Raw genomic sequence first — 15,128 nt, 5'->3', positions numbered from 1 at the left:
ATTACTATTCAATCATTTAAAAGAAAAATCTAGTGCAATAGTGACCTTCAAAGGTCACCCACATAGAAATTTGATAACCACCGACAGGGCCATGTCAACCATAGAGGACCTGCATACAAGTGACAAGTTTGTAGAAAGAGCAAGAAATGTGCTTTTCATGGATGGAGGAGGGTAAGACTGTTAAAATGCTGAGAAAAGCCCAAAAAATCTTTTCTGTAGCTAAATTAATTTTGCTCTGTTTTTTGTTGGATTGCCAAATAAAATATGTTTATCTGAGGTCAAACATATCAAATGTAGCTCACCTCAGATCTTTGAAAAACCCTTATACATATTTCAAATAACTGAGTAGTGACTCACTAGTGGTATTTTTCACAATGTTTCACAACTAGCTGTTGCTTAGGACAAAAACAAGGTTTTTTTTTTGTGCTTTTTTAAATATGCAGTCCAAAAGGCCACTTTTTATAAACAAAGTCATGATTGAGTGACTGTAAAATCTTGCAGGAAAATGTGGCTATAAAATTTCTTAGCTTAATCTGAGTTTGACTTAGTCCTTTTCATACAGCCTCTGTGCTTTGTTGCATAGTGTCTTTCTGAGAACTCAATAAATACTGTATATATATTTATTTAAATTAAATTGATTTATATTAAATTTAGCAAATTTACAAGAATTTTGCAATGTTTCGGTAAGCAGAAGTGAGTCAATTGTTGTATTAAAATATATTTGTTTTTCATTTCATATACCATAACCTCTGCCACTGAAAACTGTAAAAATAAAACATTTACTTTGAACTTTATTATTGGAAACTAAAGTACAAAAATGACAATAATTATAATTTTGAAGAAATAGAAGACTATTGGTGTAACTTTTCTCTACTTCACATTTTATTTTTCAGAATTAAAGTTTGTCTTGCCGTGTTATGGGGCCGTTTGAAGAAGAAGCAAGATTTGCACTTCCTCATTTCAGTCTGTGACAATTTTAGTCATTTATAATGTGGTCTCAAGTGTTTATTAGCTTGAAATCCCTCCATGTAGATCACAGAGGAGCTGTGTTCATATCAACAGTCCTTCCTATATGTTGCCATGAGTTCATTGTTTGGATTGGGAAAGAAAGGGATGTGTTTGGTAATGAAAGCCAAAAAAGTTAAAAGAGATTTGGCATGCTGCTGGTCAGGCAGGAAGCTGTTGGTGTGGTTTCTTCTGCGGAACAGCGGAGGAGGAAGCTCATTTGCTTTTTGTTTGGCTTATTTGTACTGCGTAGTCTCTCAGACTAATCAAGATTCAGCCACTGAAAGAAAACAAGAGTTAAGGAAGTCAGGACTGAACGAATCCAGGCTCAGTTAGCTTGTGGCTCCTGAAAAAACATAATTAGAGAAGAGAACATTCACCGTTTCGTAATCTAAGTCTGTAAGAAGAGAAATAGATTAGGAGTAAAAACGATCATGCTGCTAGTGTGAACTGTCTGGGGGTTTAAACTTCCCCAGCGATGGCAGTTTTAGCAAATGTGAAGCAAGGAACTGGACAAGTTGCGTCTGAAGGAAGGGTATCTTGGCCAGTTTTCCTGCTGACACTGGCTGCTGTCACCTCGTCTTCTCTGTCAGCTCTCTCCCTGTACCAGTTAGTGGATCTGAGAGCTGAAGTAGAGGGGCTTAAGACAGACATCAGCCGCATGAGAGAAGAGGGGCAAAAGGTCACCCACAGAGATCAGGTAAGTAACAGTCAGTAGGGTTTTCTACTAACATTCAATTGTTGTATTTCACAGTGTTTCTAAAAACGGTAACCGTGTACATACAGACTGAAAACATCAAAGGAAGAGAAAATATCAAAGAGCTTCAGGATTTACCAGAGTCTCAAAATGCTTTCAGTCAAATAAGAAGAAGGAGAAGAACAATATCTGAATCAGAGATCTCAGGTAAGACAGACAAACATTTGATATTTGATGTGATGTATGACATGCAAACTCTGCAGAAACTATCATATATGTGCACATTTATTTTAGCACATTTCAGGAGCTAGAAGAATTGTCACCTGATCAAAACTGCAAGATTTGTATGTTTATAATTGGTTATATTGTACTAATTATATTTCTACTTCAGTTTTATTTCAGAGCAATTCGCAGGCTTGGAAAAGTTGTGTTGGAAATAATAAAAAAAATAATCAACAAATATATAAAAAATTACATTTGCCAGCTTATTTGACCTGGAAAGAGAAAAGTGTACTTTTGGTTTCAGAATTGTGAAATATTTTTGACAGTCTGGACTATTTTCTGAACCATAATTTTTCAGAAAAATGTTGATTTTACTTATAAGCAGTTCTCATCATTCTAGATACAGGAACATTTTTAACTACAATTTTATGTTTGAATAAAACGCTTACCATTTGCACATAACATAACATACAGTAATGACTGGGGTCCTGTGCTGAACAGATGGTGGCTTTCAAGTTGATGTAGTTTACACTGTGTTGCCAAAAGTATTTGCTCATTTGTTTAATTTAATTTATGAGTTCTTATCACTTTAATTATCACAGGCATAGAAAGACAAACAAGTACAAGAAGGGGTCACGCTCAGGAACACGGTCAAGAAATTTTGTCACTGTTAGTACTGCAACAGCAGAATTATAACAAAGTGGAAGTGACAACAGTAACACAGCCACATAGTGTTGGGGCTCAGTGGATGCTGATGCATGGTGCACATAAGTCTCCAGCAATTGCCAGGAGAGCAATACTTGTCTGTCTGCATTGTGTGAAGTGTAATTTTTGACTCTACACCACATTTTTGATCTACATTGGATTCTGGTGTGGGATGTTCTTCAGGAGCTAGGATTCTCCTCTTCCAGTGAAATGAGCTCTTAATTGTTCTGCACACTGATATATTTGGATAGTCCCATGTTCCTAATGTTGTGGGACCTACAGGGAGGAGTCTGTTTGCTTTTTTGACATGACTGTCCAGAGGAGCACAAAACAAGGCCACTAAAAACATGAATTAGCTAGTTTGTTGTGCAATAATTTGACCAGACCTGCAAGGACCTCATCCATTGCAACACCTTTGGGATGAATTAGAGACCCTGAGCCAAGTCTTCTCATCTAACATTAGTCTTTTACCATGTTTATTTTTGAAGAGTGGTCAGAATTTCCCATAATAACATTTCTAAACCTTCTGGAAAGCCTTCCTAGAACAATTAAAACTGTTACAGCACATAGGATTTGCAGAGGTCTTGGTAAACCTTATGGATAAAGAGTTGGATTGATATTTGAAGGGAACCTTGTCTTGAGTTTCAATAGCATGGAGTTCAATTTGTTCTAGTTGTAATGCAGATCCAAATACTCATTTTCAGTTGATTACAGAAAAATCCACAAGTAGATTTCACAATTACCTAGTTATTTTAGTGTAAGTACCCAAAAGGTGACAGAAAACTAATACAATTCTCCTGCATTTTATACCAGGTTCTGTCTCCTGTCTGCAGCTTTTGGCAAACAACAGCAGAAAACCCTTCAGGAAAGGTACACTGTTTCCTGTTTTGCTTTTATTTATACTTCCTCTACTTTGGAAATAAACATGCAAATAAATGTTCCAGCTTAAAACCTACAGAAAATATGTTTGCATGGCAGCTGTTGGTGTCTTTTTTGCTTCTTTTCTAACAAGATGCTCTGTCTTTTACCAGAACTTTCCTCGGGTCCGTACACAGGTATCCCCTGGCAAACTGGGCTGAGGAGAGGCTCATCCCTGGAGACAGATGGGGATCGCATTGTAGTCAACGAGGCTGGTTTCTACTTTGTCTACAGTCAGGTCAGCTCGAGTACTGCAGTTTCCTAATTTGTACACTGGGGGCTGCTGCTTCTCTATTTCCAAAACCGTAGCTTTCTTTTCCTTTACACAGGACGCTTCAAAAAGGGTGTGCTCCCTCTGAGTATATGCTGTGTTTAATTACTAATTTTGAGGAAGGGTCAGACAAATTATAAAATGTTTGTTTTCCTGCCTCAGAACTTTCAGAACTTTTTACAATGGGTATAACTCATATATTCGTTGGTTTGTGTAGGTCTACTACATGGACAGCACCTTTACAATGGGCCACGTGGTGATACGATGGAAGAGGCATGTTGTGGGAAATGAGGATCAGGATGTGCATTTGTTCCGCTGCATCCAAAGCATGAACCCTGATTACGCTTTCAACACTTGCTACACAGGAGGTGAGCTTGTGCCATGTACTATGTCCACTAATAGCAACTCGTTAAAGAGATAAAGTACTGTCTCTTTAACTTAAGTTACATTATAATTGTGATTTACTTTATGCAACCTGTCTGAAGTCGACATCTGAATCCTGCAGGTATTGTAAAGCTGGAGAAGGGAGACTACTTGGAGCTTTTGATCCCCCGGTCGATGGCCAACATTTCCATGGAAGGAGACTCTACCTTTCTGGGTGCTTTTAAGCTTGTTTAAAATGTATCACCTTATACAAATGAACAACACAATCAGCCACTTCTGCACTGGCAGAAACGCATTTTGCATGTTTCCAGTGATGAACAGTCAGATCTAATATGAAACAGACAATATGTTGAGGCTCTTAAGATTTACAATGTTCACTTATATTGCTGTTCAAGTCAAAACATTCAGATCAATGTGTTTTTTTTATATAACCCCACACTTAGCAAGCATAACTTGAGGCTCGTTTTTCAACTTTTAAGCTTTAAAAATGCTTCATATTACTTAACATTTTAAGCAGAATTACCGTGTCACAAAGCATCTTGTCTTATTTTATTTCAAATGCAGGCTTTTCATTGTGATGCTCTCATTTGAACAAGCCTTTACATATTTAGCTGATGTAAGAAGTTTGATGTAATAAAATGCAAATGTGTGCAAATGATAATGTGGGATGAGATTGTTATTCCATTTTTGGCCACAGGAAGCAAAGACATTATGTGGCAGAAGAAGAGAGAGACATCAAGATAAGGTGAAACAGGAACAGTGGAAACCAAGCTTACAAGCATATTTTTAGCTTCAAGAGAAACTGCAGGCAGATGCTGTCAGCAGTTTCAAAGAAGCTGATCAATGACTTTGTCAAACCAGATTTCTGGAAGAAATTATCCTGCTTAAAAGTACTAAAGGTAATAACAAAGATGTAGAAATAAGAGTTTTGCACAATGTATAGATAAGCAATCTGTGTATGCCTTTAGAGGTGCTTATGGTGTTGAGGCACTGTTACCTACAGGAGTGATTAGAGATGCTCTAATACTGGAGTATTAGTACATAGTGCATCCAGTTTGTCAGACAAGATGACACTTGATATTGGACTCTTGAGAATTAGATGAGATTTTGGAAACAATGGTAATATTTTTTGTTTGTTTGTTTTCACAGTCAGATCAATCAATTATTTAAATAATCTTTATTTTGTGTAAAACTGTTCTATTCTGTACTCTCTAAGTATTATGGGTTTTGAAATTGAGATTTGGAAAAAATACCCATTTTAGAGTTACCCATTTGAGGTGTGCCTGCCATTTATCTTTTCTGTTTTGTTTTCTATTTCGTATGCAAAATCCTGCTAAACAGTTTAAACATTGGAGATGCTCCATTACTGTTTGTGTAAATGAGTGCTGTCAAGGAGATGACAGTATGTATTAGCCATCTCCGTCAACCTAAGCACTGCTTCCTTTGTTACCTCAAAATGAGAGTTTCAAACAGAGACTAGAATCTCAGATATCAACAGACTCCAAATCTAATCTATCACGTCCAGGTCTTCACCTTTTGACCAAAATCATATTTAATAAGTTATTCCTGTTGGCTTGGTTCTGTCTCAAGTTTCCACCAAAGCAGAGTAAAGTGTAAGTTTTTCTTTTTGCTGCTGCTGGAAATAGCTCTGTTTCTTAAACAATGTAACGTGTAGCTGCATTTTAAATTCAATCAGATTTATTTATAAAGCCTGTTCTTTCCTGTGTGATCACGTTAGTAGAGAAGCAGCCGCATTTTGGACGAGCTGAAGGCAAAAGAGAGCAGCCTGCCTGACCCAGAAATACAGCACATTACAATAATCAAACCAGGAGATGATAAAGACATTTTTCTACCCCCAGATTGGTGGCAGTGCATTTCAAATATGGAGTCAAAGAGCCTAGCTGCACAGTGGCACAGTTGGTAGCACTGTTGCCTTGCAGTAAGAAGGTGCTGGGTGTGTATCTGGGGGTTTTCTGCATGGAGTTTGCGTGTTTTGCGTGTGCAAGCATGGGTTCTCTCCATGTACTCCAGCTTCAGCAAAAGCATCAGCACAAACAAAATTAACAGACACCAAGCCACACACAACAGCGGCATCTTGCAGAGCTGTTGTAATGCTGCATTCATCAAAGATCTTTCATAGTTTCTCAATTTTGGTAATTACCAAACTCTTTTTAAACGCACAAAAAATTGGGTTTTACCATTTGAAGACATTATTCATTTCTAATTAGTATTTGAGAAAACAAAAGTACTTTGCTCTGTAATAGTTTTTTTTAGCAAAAGATGCATCCTACAACACACTGTATTATTCCTCTTTGTCACACACAGCAATTCTGTCCATTAGACCAAACAGTTTGACAGACCCTTGCGGGTGGTCACTTCTTCATTTGGTCTTTTGCCTTTGTTGTCACGGCTCCTCTTGACTACACAACAAATCAAGTCTGCAACTGAAGAAGGCAGACTAAAATGTGAGTTTGCCCAGACAGTGTTCAAAAGGACTTAATGGATAATGGTAACTTTTAATGGAAGAGTAGATAGACATAATGAAGCTACAATATATAATGGAGAGCAGACCAGGCTATGGGAAATCAGAGGAGCTCTTTGATGGGCCGGCTGTGCTGTTTACCACAGCAGGCAACAGAACAAACAGCAATTGAGAAAAAAGTGAAAGGAGGAGGGTACGAGAGAAGAGGGGTGCAGAACTCAGATCTCTCCTACAAATGTGTAAAGCATGATACTGCTCTCCCTCCCTTTAGGCCAGAAATGTCTTTGTGCGATGCCATGGTGACGCCTTGTGTGTTTGCGGAAACTGATGTCACTGTGGGCTCGGCTCTCAAAAGAGAAACCAGCGTCTGACCGGAGAATCAGGAAATGAGACCAACTGTGTGTACACATACTGGCACTGTGTGTAGTTCACACGCTATACCATCATCCTTCAAGTACAAAGAACAGCTGATGCTCCAAACATCCATAAAAAAAGGTCAACATTTTGAAAAATTTAGTGAAGCAACATAGTGAACACAAGACAGCGACACTACTGTTCTAGCAGTTTTCAACTTGCATGGGAAAAAGCTGCGCAAAATTGATTAGAAGCAACTTTAATTATAATCTGACAAACATAACGTAAACCACAGTAACACAAGTGTAGGGCACATGACAGTTGTTAGAAAATTCTGAACTTTGTGAAAGCAGAAGGCGCTGTGTCTGTAAACTTAACGAATTACAGACACAGTGAGAATACGGAACATGAGTGACTGCAAGAAAATAAAACAAACAAGATGAACACTGTGTAAAACCTCGAAGGGCACAAAATGGCAAAACAAGGTCAAACAAACAAACATACACAAATAATTACATGCATACTTCTAATTTTCCCTTGTTTCCAATACTGCAGATAAAGCAAATTCAGCAGCTATACCTTAATGCATTCTGCAGAGGGTTTAAATGTAAACTAAATGTACTGCATTAAACTGATTGTTGTTGTAAATAGGTTACTAAACGAGGAATATCTGCTTCCTCATTCTTCACACGTTCTTCTATTTGCTGGATCATAGCATGCCTTTTCTCCTTCTGTGCATTATTGCCCTCCATCCTCCCTTTCTCACAGTTTGGTAGCTTCAGGACAGGTCTGACTGATGAGGAGGACTAAAGGTGATCCTGAATCCTGATTGTAGCATCCAGCTTGCTCTGCTTTTTGCAAGAATCGGCACAGAAGTTCACATCCTGCAACTCACTCTATACATATGTTCGCATTCACCTTTTCCGCCCTCAACATCCAAAATGTACTGCACTTAGACAATCTCAGGGTGCTTTAATATGGAGCATGGCTATTCCATGTACATACTTACATACTTATGTAGTATCTTGGGATTAGTTTGATCCACTGCCATCAGCTCAGAGTTATCAGGCTGATCCACAGCCCTGCTGCTGAACTGACTGAATAGCTGCCTGGATTTCCAGTTTAAGCGAGGATTTAGTTTATCTATAAATGAGATTTTGTCACATGTAACTGTAAAATCTAAGCTACATGCTCTGTGCTTGCTTTGTTGCAGTTTTTGTACCAACTTAATGTGACCTCACAAATCAGATTTCAATTTTGAAAACATGTCATGAGTTTATTCCTTTTTACCATTATTCAGCTTTATTATGTTGTTCCCTCCGAACAACATGAGATCTACTTAAATATAAGATGATCAATAATTAATGTAGCTGTGCTTCTGTGTATAAAATAACCCAATAGGGGAACAATCTGCATAAGAAAAGAATGAAAGGAACATTATCTTTGTTCATGTTCATATTTATCTGACAGTTTTCTCAAAGACATGAGGCTTTTATATTGCAGATCAGAGGGGGGAAATCATCAAATGGATGAGTGGATAGAAATTTCTGCCCTAACCCTCCTTCCTGCAAATCTCTACTCTTCTTTATGCCTACTTTGGAAGTCACTCACATATGCAGTCACATTTGCCTTCACACACAAACACATTTCAACAGTATTTGACGGAGTGTCCACTTTTTTGTAAAATGCTGGGTTCGGTTTTCAACTATGTAACTGATGTAGCTCACCCTATAAAGGTCAAATAATAATTTTCTTCTCTACATTGATGGTAGGATGGAGCAGGAGATTTATTTAGGTGCTATCCCAGTTACCTTCTGCTGAAGAAAGAGCTAAACATCTATTTACATCCCCATCTATTGTCTGAACCTAACCAATGTTCAGTAGCTATGGATTATAAGTAAAATAACAATATCCTTGATACAGTTGGCTATAGGTTTTCTGGACTCTGTTTTGAAGGGACTCCGGTATCCAGTGGGGCGTCAGAGTCAATGAATCCCCTACATCAAATGGAGCTAGACAAGATGGTTCAGGTATTTGGTCAGAAAGTCTTCTAGGGCCTCACTTTGGCTCTTTTTCAGATTCTGAGAAGAGTCACTGGAGAAAAACAAGAAGCTGCTAGAGGGACTATAAGTTCTTAGAAGGCCTTGAAAGAATGAGAAATGTCACTGGGGAGAGGGATGTCAGGGTTTCCGTCAATCTTGAGTAAGCAGAAGACAATGGATGAATGGATACAAGTACACTCACATTCCACTTTATTAGATACATCTGTTCAGCTTCTTGTTAACAGAAACAACAAATCAGCCAATCACACGACAAAAACTCTGCATTTAGGTATGTACACATGGAACTTGCTGAGTTTAAAATTGAACATCAAAATGAGAGGAAATGGATTTCAGTAACTATCTACATGGAATGGCTGTTAATGCTTAGGTTAAACTCCTCTGCTAAAAATGGGAAACTGAGGCAACAATCCATACAGAGCCACCACTATAGGAACTTTTTTTTCACTGACATGGCACATCCTCATAATAGCTAATAGACTAAAATATTGATCAAATAAAACTAATTTTAAAAAAGCATGCTTCTCTGTTTCATCCAGTTCAGAATCATAACATGGAGAACGAGAAGTTAAAAATGAGATAAGAGAGGTGAGATGAAATCTAGTTTGTTTTTCTGCTTGTCTCAATATCCTGCATGCTTCACCCTATTTTTGCAGAGTTTAGTTCTCCTCTACTATCCGACTACATCACACACAGGCACATAATACACATGTCATACAGTGTAAATAGTCATGTGTCACTTATTCCCACCATCTGCTTATGGGCTTTTGATAAGCCCTTGTAATTAGAGATTTAAACCTCTCTCTCTTTCTGTTTCTCTTTACAAACACACAAGCACAGGCACTGACGTGTAAACTCCTAAATCTCCCTCCATCGTACTCTCACTGACTCTCTCCCTTTCAACTACTCCCCCCGTTTTTAACCCAACCCCCCCCCCTCTCTTTTTCTCCTCCCTGTCTCTTAAACTCTCACTGGCTCTCTGGTGGGATGTCAGTGGATTTCAAGCCTGTTGGTGTGGATGTAGAGCGAACTGGGAGTTGGTATCTCTCACGTTTGTTCCGTATCTTAGATCTCTTCAGCTGAGATCAAGCTATTTCTGGATTTTATTTCCCAGTTGGAAAGAAAAAACTTCAAACTACGGCGAAATGCTCTGAGGTATGGTGCTCATTCTCTCTGGTTAGTGTCTGTTTTTTTTTTTTTCTGCATGTCACATGAGGCCCAGAAGCACACTGTTGAATATTTTTTCAAAATATTTAAACTTTGATAATTTATCATTTAGATGGAAGTTTTTTTGTTTTTGTTTTTTTTTTACAATAAGATTTAATGTCTTGTCTCTGTCTTCAAAAGTTACAAGCATTTTTGTCTGTTCTTGATCCATGCATGCATGCAAAAAAAAAATTATCCAAATTAGACTCCAATTTTCTAGCTTGATGTTTGGACACAAAACACACATCTCTTTACCTTAGAGATGTTTGAATGTCTGCTAAAAATGCTCTCACTCATATAAAACTTTGGGTATCTTTCATCTAAACACTGTGGAACTGTGTGGTGTCTGTAGCCTCCTATTATATATATACGTATATATATATATTTTTGCATGTGCGTTTATGTGTGTGTGTATTATCCTAGACTTTAACCAAACAGCCTAGTGGATCTGTAACACTTTCATATCATGTTTGCACAGAAACTGTGCCAATATGATATGAAAGTGTTACATGTATACTTTTGCATTACTGGCATGCTTGATTTAATAGTAACAAGCAGCAAGTTGAAAAGGTCACAACGGTTGCTGGTAATTTCACTCCCTCGCACCTTCATTGTTTTGGTTGAATTATATCTGCCTTCTTTGGAAATGAAACACACCCATCTGCAGTGGGATGTTCTAACTTACCATAAATCAATTCATACCTACCAGGGTTGCGGTTGGCGCTGTCTGATAACCTCAGTGGAAAATAGCATGGTTTAACAAGATCATAACATTTACACAGTAAGTTTAAACATAAATATATTTCTTAAATGTTAGAAAAAAAAAGTTTAGATCTCTTCTAACAGCTTGCTGATCATTAGTAAACATTTGGGGAACAGAGAGCACTTCACGACTCCAGTCAGGTCTGCATGTTCTCACATCTTAATAAAGGGACTTTTAACTTAAACATTCATCAGAATGTTTTTGAGATTTTGAAGGTAGTAGATTTTAAAAACGTATTCATGCCTGTGCCATAGGAACGAGACATACCTCATTTGAAAACTGACAACCCCGAATTATTTTCTTCATATTTTCTACCTTATTGTAGGAAATAATACCAGCAGGAGGTAAGTTAGAGTTATCACAGGCTGACATATATATTAAGAATTTAGTGGCCCAAACTAGTTTCCAATATCACAATCAATGGAAATAACACTTACTTTGAAGAATACACAAAATTTGAGCATTTCTTTGACAATTTACCTTCAGTTCATAAAAACAACCAGCTGACACACAGTGGTTTAAGTGTATTGGTGCAAAATTAGTTTGCAGATATGAAAGAGAAGAATGAAAGAACCAAATGGCAATATGTAGATGTACAAAAGGGGTATAAAGGGCAGTGAAGACAGCGAGAAGAACAGATTTAATGGTCCATAAAGCTTTATATGCACAAAAAATAGCAGAGCATCAGTACAGCTGAGGTTTTGTTTTCTGCCACCTTCCAAAAACAGATAAAAGCCTCAGCTTTTGTTTCACATGAGCTCACAGATGGCCTCATTCAGCATCTACGCGCCCCGGTGACTGTGAGGAGCAGAAAAAGACAAAAAGAAATGAGAGAATGTGGGTTAAACTTGTTGATGTTCGAATTCAGGGACGTTGTGAATTCAGAAGTGTTAAGCAGACTGTAAAAATAAACCCATCATGGTGTTAAAGGAGCATCGACCATTTCAGAGAGTCTTCTCTTTGTGATGCGCATTTGTTTTGTCTCTCTGCGTACTTGCTACACCCATCTGTCTCTGTGCTCTTCCAAAATTTGAGTGGGGGTTTGTTTTCCTTTCAAGCTAAAAAGATTTTGGCAACAGAACTGCCTCCACAGAACACTATTCGACCCGTGAGGCAGGGAGGGCAGCGGGGACAATAGTGGGGGGCTCAACTTGCAACTGCACGGCCAAACTGCTGCTGTGAGGTCCGTGAGCATGACCCTTCACCCCATCTGCTCTATGGGTACCACACTTAGGCTTACCCTGTCCTGTGACCCCAACTTTTTATATTCTTTCTTTTCCGTTTCTTGTTTTACTTCACAGTAGATGTTGCTGATGTCTCTGAGAATGCATAATGTCACTAACTTGGATCCATTGTGATTACAGTTCTTCATGTTGTGTCTCAGACAGAGCTGTCACAAGTCATTGGTTTGCTAAATTGCTAAATTGCTTAGAGCTCTCAAGGTCAGCACCATCATAAATTGGATTGGATCTAAAGGTATTTTTTTGTTGTACATAAAAACAAAGAGTTACTTCTGTCTAAAAATCTTAAAAATAACATACTCTGTATACCAAATACACATCATTTTTACTTAAACTGCAAGTTGTGGAAGCATAGAAAGTATTTCAACAATTTTTCAGCTGTCATTTAATTTATATCCACCGCTCAAATTTAGGTCTTACTGGGTGTTTTTCAAACTCTGATTGGTGGTTGATGGTTTAATGGGAGTGGATCCCCAAGTCCCATTCTGCTGCGTTGGACCCATACAATTTTGGACCAGTGTTGGTCTTAAAAGTTTTTCTATCCCTCCTCCCATAAAGTAATGAGCTGGTTTATTGGTTGCAGGGAGCATATACACAAACTGGAATAACTGTCCCTTTCTCCAGTGACTTTTCTGTGTAAAAAGGATTTTGATGAATCAGCAAACCCGTTGGCTGAGCTGCACCACTGGACCCATGTTTAGGAAGATTTAAATAGCTTCTTTCTTGCATGACTAAGAGGAGCAATGCTTATTTTCAAAGGTCAGCTATAGAGTGCTTCTTCTAAATGTCAAGGCAGTATGATAATAATATTATAAACAGCTTAAAGAGGAGAAAAAATGTGATGTTTTTAAATACTAAAAACTGGAAAATAGCTGATGGCAAAATATGTTATTTGCATTTTTCAAGCTCTGTCCCGAAGCTGATCTATTCATAGATGGTTTCCACTCACGGGGTTTCCTTTGTGGATCATTTTACAGGGATAACCCCCCTTCCTTCCCAGTAAACCACTCAGAAAAAAAGACACATGCACACACAAACACAGACACTGAATGGATGGATTGATTTGAAGTGCCCGATCTCAGAAGGCAAACAGCTGACTGAGCAAACTAAGTAGGGGGTTAAGATGGGATTATATCATCTGGAAGGAAAAGCCACAGGTTAATCTCATTTTCTGTTGTTCTTATATTTCTCAAATTCACACTAGATTGTGGACTTCATTGATGATTTGAAAAGGACAGTAGTGATTTCTTTAGGGAAATATCTTCCTTTACTTTTTCAATGTAAAACAAAAATAGAAATGTGTTATTATTATCCTACATCGCTAATTAGCCTGGTCATTCAGAACAATAACTTTTTAAAAAATCTAACTTTATTTCTGACAGGCAACTAACACAAACTCTACAAAAATTCATACAGATTCATAGACAAATCAAATGCAGCATAATTATCAAACTAAACAATATTGCTTTAAAGTACAATTCCCAATCCATCTGTTTTCAAAGCAACATCTCAAAGGAATTTTAAGCTGCTAATTTTCTAGTTTGATACATCAACACGTAGAAATCCAGTTTTAGGTTTTAGGTTTGTTTAGACTTATAGATCCTTCAATGAAACTGCAGTCTAACCACAAATTCTGCAGTAGATTGGTTAATGAATAATCATAATATTTTTTTTCCACTGCTTATTTGTGTAACGTTGCTGCTAAGTAAACCTTTTCACTCCATGAACAGCAGTAAATTAGCCTGGTGTGAAAACATTTTTTTTTCTTTGGTATTAGACTGTGCCTTACAGTTTTATTTCAAAAGACAAACAAAAAAGCAACTATATTTTAGTTGTCATACATGAAGCACTTGTGTTTTTATATACTCCAACCACTACAAGCTGCACACCAGCTGCCTTGCAGCTTTTTTCGCTGCTGATTGCACTATTAAAAAGGAAATCCCCAAACTCGTCTTGGATGCAGCTTGTTATCTTCTATACCTTTTCTGTGAAAACCTGCCCGTGCAACCAGCAACACAACTGCGACATCCACTCCCTGGGATTTAGTTAGTCAATGCTCATCTGTACCGTTTTGTGGTTTTCTTTGTTTAAAAAAATCTCACATTTCTGCATAAATTGAAAATGCAAGACGGAAATGGCACCCTGGGTATTCCTTTAAGAGGGGCCTCTGGGAGTGGACAGTTGGTTGACTCAAACCACAGTAAAGCTAATGACAGGTGGTGGGAAGCACTGCTGGCAGCAGCCACAACATGTTATTTGGGACCGTTCCAGGAGGCTAAGATTAAATCCAAACCTTCGGTTTTAGATTCCCCCTCCCTCCAATCTGATGAAGCTTTGTCATGAAAGCAGTCTGAAGGGATTCAGCTTTAAACAGGTGGAGCAGCTGATATAAAGACTAAGTGAAGCCTGAGTTGACAGTTGTCTTTGTTAGAAGTCTAGGCTGTCGCCCATCTGACCTTATTTCTTTATGAAAGTCTTCCACAATGTTAATGGAGGCATGCTGCTGCTGCAATCTGACTGGTGCCCTGAGTGACTTCCTTCCAGGGCTATCATTAGATGCTGTGTCAGTAGTAAAAAAATCAGTGTCAGGGTCAGTGTCTGGGCTTGCTAGGACATGTTGTAGCTATGTGTGTGTATGTATAAATTAATATTAATCCCCTGTTTGAAACTGGAAGGAGAAATGTGCAATTTTATTCAACAATGTTATGAAATTACTGGGTATGAACACAATAAACGTGGGGGCTTAAATGTTATTAGGATAATTCTCTGTGTAGGTGTAGCTGCTGAAATCTGGATTTTGAAACATGACTAATAGAGCAT

The 15,128-nt window shown here is 37.9% G+C and overlaps 2 protein-coding genes across 2 annotated transcripts in view; both read left to right on the top strand.

Annotated features, from left to right (window-relative positions):
- Window positions 1–1,213: 1,213 nt before the first annotated feature.
- tnfsf13b (TNF superfamily member 13b) lies at window positions 1,214–4,860 on the top strand. The gene is made up of 6 exons (XM_005798080.2): window positions 1,214–1,705; window positions 1,792–1,909; window positions 3,443–3,499; window positions 3,661–3,785; window positions 4,036–4,186; window positions 4,324–4,860. The coding sequence occupies exons 1-6, from the start codon at window positions 1,484–1,486 to the stop codon at window positions 4,434–4,436; spliced, it is 786 nt and encodes a 261-aa protein (XP_005798137.1). The 5' UTR covers window positions 1,214–1,483; the 3' UTR covers window positions 4,437–4,860.
- A 5,263-nt stretch (window positions 4,861–10,123) lies between these two features.
- The window catches only part of myo16 (myosin XVI), a 110,558-nt gene continuing 105,553 nt past the window's right edge, over window positions 10,124–15,128 (top strand). Inside the window, exon 1 of the mRNA XM_023336919.1 lies at window positions 10,124–10,253. The gene's annotated coding sequence lies outside the window, so the exon portion shown is untranslated. The remainder of the gene's footprint in view (window positions 10,254–15,128) is intronic.

Source organism: Xiphophorus maculatus, chromosome 7 (assembly GCF_002775205.1).
Source record: "Xiphophorus maculatus strain JP 163 A chromosome 7, X_maculatus-5.0-male, whole genome shotgun sequence".
Lineage (NCBI taxonomy): Eukaryota > Metazoa > Chordata > Actinopteri > Cyprinodontiformes > Poeciliidae > Xiphophorus > Xiphophorus maculatus.
The sequence above is the reverse complement of the archived record's forward strand: the minus strand, read 5'-3'. Positions and strand labels throughout refer to the sequence as shown.